Source organism: Pinus tabuliformis, chromosome 9 (assembly GCF_031772625.1).
Source record: "Pinus tabuliformis cultivar Carrire ecotype Pingquan chromosome 9, CPIR1, whole genome shotgun sequence".
Classification (NCBI taxonomy): Eukaryota; Viridiplantae; Streptophyta; class Pinopsida; order Pinales; family Pinaceae; genus Pinus; species Pinus tabuliformis.
In genome coordinates, this window is record NC_142307.1 from 1,608,444,229 (window position 1) to 1,608,453,010 (window position 8,782).

Sequence of the window (8,782 nt, forward strand, 5' to 3'; positions counted from 1 at the left end):
CATGGCTCAATCAAGGGCAGCAAGTAGGGGGCAAAGGAAGGGGAAGAATGTCCCCATTGGAGATGCCCCTCCTCCCCCAATATCATCAGAGTTTGCTGCAAGTAATGTTAGGGAAGACTTCCTCCTAAAGACAACAATGAGAAATATCCCTTGTGGAAATATGTCAGAAGAGAGAATGGGCCAAGCACCAAGGGGAAGGGAGGAGGCAATGTGCATTGGAGATGCAAATTTTGCCACAATACTTTCACAAGCACATATTTTCGTGTGAAAGGCCATTTGTTGGCTTTACCAGTTGTGGAGTTGGAGCTTGTAAAGCTGTTCCTTTACAAAAGAGGAAAGAAATGGAAAAATAGTTCACTGTTGGTATGGCAAATGTGGCTGCAAAATCAAGAAAAACCAAGAATGATGACCCCCTTTCATTTTTGAGAAAAGGCACCACCAAATTTCCATTTGAGAGTAAAGGCACCACCAAATTTCCATTTGAGAGTTCTATTGGGGGACAAGCAACAAAAAGAAAGTCAATTTCACTTGGTCCAATGGACAAGATTTTTCAAAAAGACAAATGAGAAGAGCTTGATCTCACCATTGCCTTCTTTTTCTATCAAAACTTCATATTCTTTAATGTTGCACGCTCACCTCTATTTATTGAGATGTGCCGAGCTCTAACTCATGGGTCTCCATCATGGTATGTGTTTCCTGGTTCAGAGAAGCTTAGAACCACATTGTTGACGAAGGCAAAAAAAGAGGTGCAAAAAATGCTTGAGCCTATTAAAGCATCATGGCCAACATCTGGGGTTAGCATTGTTTCTGATGGATGGATAGATCCAGCACGACACCCACTCATCAACTTCATGGTGTCTTCCTTGAATGGTCCAGTTTTCTTGAAAGCAGTGGATACACTTGGAGAATACAAGGATGCACAATTTATGGGTGAGTTATTTATTAAAGTTATTGAAGATGTAGGTGTTGATTCTTATGTGCAAATCATTATAGATAATGCAGCTGTTTGCAAGGCTGCTGGCATGATTGTGGAAGCTAAATATCCACAAGTGTTTTGGACACTTTGCATTGTCCATTCATTGAACTTAGCACTGAAATCCATTGCTTCTAATGTGCTTTGGATTGGTAACATTATTGAGGATGCACGACATATCCGTAACTTTGTGCAAAATCATACAAATGCCCTCACTATCTACAAGGAGTACATCAATCTATCATTGTTGAAGATTGTTGATACACGGTTTGCCTCTTCATTCATCATGTTGAAGAGGTTGAGGGAGGTCAAGACCGCTCTTGGGGCCATGGTTATTTCAGAGTTTTGGTCTTTTTGGAGAAAGACATATCAAGTAACCTCTAAAAGAGTGAAGGACACAGTGCTAGATGATGCTTGGTGGGAGAGGGTATATCTAATTATTTAGATCATGGACTCTATCATTTCTTTGTTTCGATTTGCAGATACAGACAAACCCATCCTAGGAGAGGTTTATGAGGGATGAGATTCCATGATTGAGTCTGTGAGGAGCATTATTTTACAGAGTGAGTGCCTCGATTATGAGACATCACCAGAGGCCTTCTGTGGTACTATACAGGATATTCTTGTCCGCAAATGGGACAAGAATTGCACACCTTTACATTGTTTGGCTCACTCATTGAACCCATAATATTACAACCATGAGTAGCTGAATGGTGGACCTTCCCGCAGATTCCCTCCTCACATGGATGGTGAAATCTCACAAGGGAGGAAAGGTGCATTCAGGCGGGTTTTTCAAGGTAGAGCATTGCTTGATGAGGTGGAGGATGCCTTTGCAGAGTTTTCCACTGGCACTGGTCGATTTGCAGGATATGATGTGATTAGAGACAGGGGGGCTAAGAAGCCTTATTCTTGGTGGGAAAATCATGGGGCAACAAGCCCTCCTCTTCAGCAGTTAGTGATGAGGCTCCTCTCTCAGGTGACTTCATCCTCTTGTTGCGAGAGTAATTGGAGCACATATGGGAATTTGTATAGTGTGAAGAAGAGCAGGCTTGAGCAGTCTAGGGCAGAGGCAATGGTGTATGTGCACACCAACCTTCGTCTTATTTACAGTCAGAGGGAAGAGTGGTTGAAGAGAAAGACAAAGATGTGGGATGTCTTTCCTGATGATATGGGTCTGGACAACAGTGTTGAGTTGGCATTGGCCAACATGGATCTCAATGATCCAGTGCTGAGCTTGTTAGATTTGATGACGGTGATATTGTAGGGGTCATCCTCCACACCAGCAGATGCAAAGGCGACTATGGATACAGGGGAGGAGGAGGATGTAGAGGAGAGCAGTGGTGACCATGATGATGAGGACATTGATGCTGATTCTGATGATGACTATGAGGATTGATGACTCATGATGGGCTACCTACTGCCTTGACTCTTGTATATCTGTAGTTGTTTTATATTTTCTATTTCTATTTGCCATTGGCATTGCACTACCTATGTAACACATTTTGATTTGATGAGTTAATGAGAAAACTACAACTGTCAGTGTCTTTATCTTACTATCTTGTCTTTCTCCTATTGGATCATTGATAAATTGAATATGTATTATGTAACGAATAAAATATATATAAATAATGTAAAATAATGTAAATGATAATAATCATAAATAATTATTAGTTAATTAGTAATTAGGTTGAAGAGGCATGTCTAAATGAGACATGACTCTTCGTGAAGAGACACTTGCTTGGTATAAAAGCAAGCCTCTCGTTCTCATTGTAAATTCATTCATTATTATTTCACACATATTTTATATAATATTTGTATCCTCATGGATATCTTGATATTCCAAGTCTTTTGGAGTAATTAATTTGTAGAAGGAACTTTGTTCGCTTCATTTGGTATCAGAGCAGTTTGGTCCTCTAGGTTGTTTAACTGGTGCACAAAGCTCATTCTCCGATCCAAGTCTTTGGCTATCGACTCTTTGTCAAAATTATCGCTGTTGCAGTTCAAGCATTTCGCTAAATATTTGGGGTTTCTCCATCTCACTACCAGGCCTTTGGCTAATATATATATATATATATATAACAAAAATAATAATAAAGATTATTATTTAAAAAAAAGTCATATAAAAAAAGAGATTTAAAAAATATAGAAAAAAAATCAAATTCAAAAAAAGAAAATAAAAAAAAATAAAATAAGTGCATAATAAAGACAAGAGGGAATCTTTCCAAGTATATTTAAACTTTTTACGTGGAGAAGCCCGTGGTTTTAAAAACAACCCATGGTAATAGCCCATGGTATTTTAACATCGTGACCGTGTCATATGAAAAGACGTGACCTTTATATTTATTAAGTGGGGTGACATTAAAAATTTATCAAGGAAGTAATTAAGTATATAAAAAAAGGGACCAATTTATTATTAAAAAAGAAGAAGTGAAACTATTATTATTATAAGATAATAAAGTTATTTTGAAAAGGGGTCTTAATATAAAGAAATACATACATATATAGAGGGCAACAATATAAAGGAGTTTTTTTTAATAAAAGGGTATTCAAGTTTTTAACAATCCACATTAAAGGAGAATATTTGGAAAATATATATAGAAAACAAAAGATTTATTAAAAAAAGAAAAAAGAAAAAAGAAAAAGAAAGTAATTTAAAAAATATTTAATATTCAAGAAGCAAAAATGGAGTCTAATACAAAAATGAAGGCCATAAGATTCCCAGAAACCTTACCCAGAGACGGTAAAGCGTTATTTAACATTAAAGGAACTCTCGCAGGAAAAGATGTTATTATTTCTATTTCTCCGGCAGAAGATGCAAATTATATAACACCTAAAATCGCAAACCAACTAGTGATTCCAGAGTCAAATATAACTGAAAAATTAGACTTTTTTCGCAATAAAATATATGACATAGCCAATTTACAGTTAAACATTGAAGATTATACATTTGTATCACAATTCTCAGTTCAGACCCTATGGAACAATCAAGGTGACATTATTTTGGGTTTACCTTGGATGGAAACTCTAGGTTCCTTTATTCTAAATACAAAGAAGAAGTTTTTAACATTTTCTTACAAGAAGAAGAAAATAACGCTCCAAGATTTTACACTAAAACCAAATTCAGTAACACCAGAAGATATCTCAGATATTTCAAAAGTAATGTCTCAAGAATGTAAAAAGGTATTACAAAATATGCAAAAAGAAATTGACAAAATCAATGTTGACAAAAGTGAAGAAGTTTCTCGATTTAAAAACCATAGCGAAAAATTACTGTCGCAAATTAAGAAACTCAAGAAGGATAAGAAGTGATTAGAAAACAAGGTACAACAACTCATCGAGAAAGAAGCATCAAATGTAGGAATTCAAGTTGATAACAAAACAACAAATACCGATTCAGTGAATGTCACAACTCAGGAAGAAGACAAGCAAGTTGAAGAAAAAACGCGCTTGGATGTTGCAGTTCAGACAATGAACTTCCCAAGAGAATGTTCCATAACCAACTCAACAACATCTTTGCCAGAAAAAAATATAAAAATTGCCACATGCCCAATAAGGGAAAATCAAACCAAAAAGGTTCCATATCGACATCCGAATCACAAGATTAGATAGCTCAACCATGCTATGTATCGATACTATTCAGAACAGAAACAACAAGTTGATGTTCCAGAGAAGAGTGATGTAACCTTAATCTCGTCTTATACTGACAAGTCGTTACAAAATTCTAGTGATCAGAGTACTACACAGAAGATTAATTTGGGATGGTCTGATCCCTTCTCAGTGCGACAATTTTGTTTGTCCCTTAGAAGATCCTATCGGCTTATATCAACGAAGATTATTGTTCCGAGAGAGAAAGTCATTGGAAGCCGAAAAAAGAGACCAAGCCTTTTTTATCGACAAGCTTTGAGGACAAAGCTTGTTGAGGAAGGAGGCAATGTAACGAATAAAATATATATAAATAATGTAAAATAATGTAAATGACAATAATCATAAATAATTATTAGTTAATTAGTAATTAGGTTGAAGAGGCATGTCTAAATGAGACATGACTCTTCGTGAACAGACGCTTGCTTGGTATAAAAGCAAGCCTCTTGTTCTCATTGTAAATTCATTCATTATTATTTCACACATATTTTATATAATATTTGTATCCTCATGGATATCTCGATATTCCAAGTCTTTTGTAGTAGTTAATTTGTAGAAGGAACTTTGTTCGCTTCATATTATGATTTATGATTTATGAATTTAGAATTTATGATCCATTGATTTAACATTTATGATTTATGTGACAGTGACATGTATTTGAATTTTGTATGTACTATGCATGCTATAATGTTACTAACTTACTTTGTAAACAATAAAACTAACATCTAGATGAAGATCTATGTTTGAAATCAATGAATTTGTATAATTAATAAGATTTTGTGTAAGAAATATCTAATTTTTAATATATATATATATATATATATATATATATTTAATAAAATAATATATAACGAATCCTACGTGCCTTGTTCCGGGGCATCAATGTGTCCGAATCTGACACTCGAATTCCCGTATCCTACGAATCTCGAATCCCCGTGTCAGGTTACTTAGCTCGTACATGAGAAAATCCAATGTAGCGTTACAATCCCCCAATCATGAAATCCTTGAAAATTGTTGAGTCTGTTGGATTTTGAGTGAGATCTAAAATTCTACTTTCTCCATATGAAATCCAATGAGGTCAAAACTACTCTTAAACATCCTGAGTCATTTCATGGTAATGTTAAAAATTTAAGTAAAATGATGAGTAGGGCCATATGCTTGAATATTAGACACCTATTTTGGGCTACTACCCAACTAAGACAAACACTAAAAGAAAAAAAGCAAAAAAAGCCCCACTTCTTGTGTTATACATGGATTTATTGTACCGAACTGGAAAAAAACAGTTCAATTCACCGGTTCAAACTGGTTTTTGCCTCAAAATGGTCAAACCGGTCTGAACCGGCCGGTCCGGTTCGGTCCTTATAACACTGCTTGCGAACACGAGTTGGTGAGGCAAGGCAATAGAGAGCACAGGTTGGTGCTTATGTGTTGAGGCTTCTGTGAGTTTGATAGGGAGCAGATAGGGATCAACAATCTTGCAAAGGTTTCAAGCCTGGCTCAAGGCAGGAAAACAAGTTTGTTTTCAGATTGAAATAGCTGTATTTGTAAGAGATCAATTGCTCAGTTTCTATCAATAAAATTCTCAAGCAAGCAGAGGGTTTTCCTAGTTGAGTTCCCTAGAAAAATTGTGTTGTCGAACTGTGTGATTGTGTATTTATTTCTGTTCCTATTCCGCTGCAAATTTGGTAGAGAAATTTCGTGTCTATATGAAAAGAAACTTGTTTTCAGACTGTTCATATTAGTATATCAAAATTTCGTGGATTTTCTACATGGCATCAGAGCAACGAACAGAATCGACCAGCACACAGATTTCATATTTGAGAGATGGCCACACAGGGTTGTGGACAGCATGTATATATGCCTTAAGGATTGTCAATTTGAAGTGGCAAAAGGACAATCAATGGGATGCTGATGTAAACCCTAAGGACTGTGATTTGATGTGTTCAAGTATTGTTGAGTGGGTTGTCTTATGTGTGCTACGAGTACAATACTTGACGTGACAAATCTGAGTCAAGTGGGCTGCCTAGAAAGTTCTAGATCAGTCAGAATTGGAGACTGAGTGAGGGTGGGTGGATGCCCTAATTACCATCAACAAAGAGCAAATTTGTGACAGTTAAGAGGGATGACTGTGGAGCTCTATGACTGTTAAATTTTTCTATCCCTGGAACTTGACAAATTATTTTGTTGTGATTTCCTCACTGAAAATTAAATTTAATACAGCTCACAGAATAAGATTCACACAATTGGGATTTTAACTGGCAAAATAAAATTTTTAGCAGAAACAAATGAAACCAATTTCCACAACACAGTTAAATGTTTCTGCCCTTCAAATCAGCTTCTCATTAAAATAACATCAAAGCTTACAAGGGCTCCCTTAAATAAACACAAGCTACAACAAATTTCTGGAAATTAATTGGGCACATGTATGGCTTGTATGACCCTCCAAAAAATTCGAATCACCCAATTGATCTTCTGTTGGCTGTTAGTGTGCACTGTGATCCATATGGCTTGTAAGGTTTTGCTAGACTGCTGTATGACTGCCTCTACTAGCTGATATGTGTCCTCCACCTGCTGTATGGTCGCTGTATAGCCTGATTTGTGCCCCTCTGGTGCTTGATTTGATCTGTACGGCCTTGACCTCCACTGGATTGAGTTGTTGGCTGATTACACTGCTGCTAATCACTGCTTTTGTCTTCTTTGGGCTTGAGTCATTGTCCTTTGTGCCTCAATCTCTCACTAAGTTCTTTTGTGTCTCCCTTTCACGTAGCTTTGCCTTTTTAGTCTTGAATTATTGATCGACTCAATTAACCATCGATGAATAAGTCTCCATAACCCTAATCTAAATGAGATTGATGGTAAGTCTTGATCAACAGTCAAAATTCATCTAATTCACTAATGTAAACCCTTTACTTTTCGTTAGATTAAACTCACTTTTGTAAAATTCTCTTTACTTCACTAATTCCTTTAATTAAAGTGAATTACTAAGGTAAAGAATTTGGATGACTTCTACACATCTTGAGACTTAGACGTGTGTGGAAGTACATGTCTGAACTACAGACATCAACAAACACATATGCATAAACTTTATATTATGAACCTATGCCAAACTTTTCATTTGTATGCACATCAACTCTATATTGTATGCCCAATTTTGTAAGTAATGACATATTTGCATTCACATAGTATAACCATAAGCTCAGAATAGTCGTTATTCCATGATAATATAAATCCTTCAACGATGTATGCTTGAAACATTGTCATGAGATTTTAATGTGAAATCTTTTGTTCATCTGCTTATGCCATACACTTATATAAGCCAAAAATCGTGTCAACCATTCATAAAACGTCTGACTAATGGGAATCCACCTACTTTAAGAAAACATAGGGATATCAGGTTTTGCATCAATTTGCAAGATTTAATAATAGATGAGTCATATATATGGATCAACACATGGCGACTCTACATAGTAGTCTGCTTTTAGTAGGCTAAAACTCATGATATTTATTCTTAAAATAGTTTAAAATCATGCATGATAGGTATCACAAAATGATGAGTATGCATTTCTTTGAAGAAAGATGCAAAATGGGAACGATGCAAGGGAAAGAACAATTACTCAACAAAATAACACTGTGAGCACAATAGGTATTTTCATTTAACTTGGCTGTTTGCATTCTTTACAATCAGATTCAATTAGTAATAAACATGCAAAAAAAATGGAAGACCACAAAACTTGATTGGTTCAGATAAATACAAAAGCTTCTTCAAAGACAAATGAAATTCAAACAACAATAAAACGAAAAACAAACAATTCTAAAACTAAAATTAATTATTTTTAAGAACATTTTAAACTTTTCTTTTAATCTATTTTTGGTTCAACATAAAGTTTCAAATGTAAACCATATGTGGTGTAAGAGAATAATCTGTCGTCTTCATCTTTAAGAAAATATGAATTATTACTGACAACAGATGCAACTGTATAAGGTCCTAACCACAGCTTCTGAAACTTTGTGTGCTTTTCTTTATCTGCATGAGCATTATCCCACAATACAACCTTTTGATCAGCCTCAAAGACAGTAGTTTTGTCGAAATGCTGCTTGACTGTTTTCTGTCGATGCTTTAATTTTTTTAAAGAATAATTTCTTTGTTCTTCCAAAGCCAAGGCAGCC

The 8,782-nt window shown here is 35.5% G+C and overlaps 1 protein-coding gene across 1 annotated transcript in view; it reads left to right on the forward strand.

Annotated features, from left to right (window-relative positions):
• The window catches only part of LOC149154939 (uncharacterized), a 29,135-nt gene extending 20,876 nt beyond the window's left edge, over positions 1 to 8,259 (forward strand). Inside the window, exon 2 of the mRNA XM_089441270.1 lies at positions 8,153 to 8,259. Within this exon, the coding sequence (XP_089297396.1) occupies positions 8,153 to 8,249 (97 nt within the window). The 3' untranslated portion in view covers positions 8,250 to 8,259. The remainder of the gene's footprint in view (positions 1 to 8,152) is intronic.
• Positions 8,260 to 8,782: the final 523 nt, after the last annotated feature.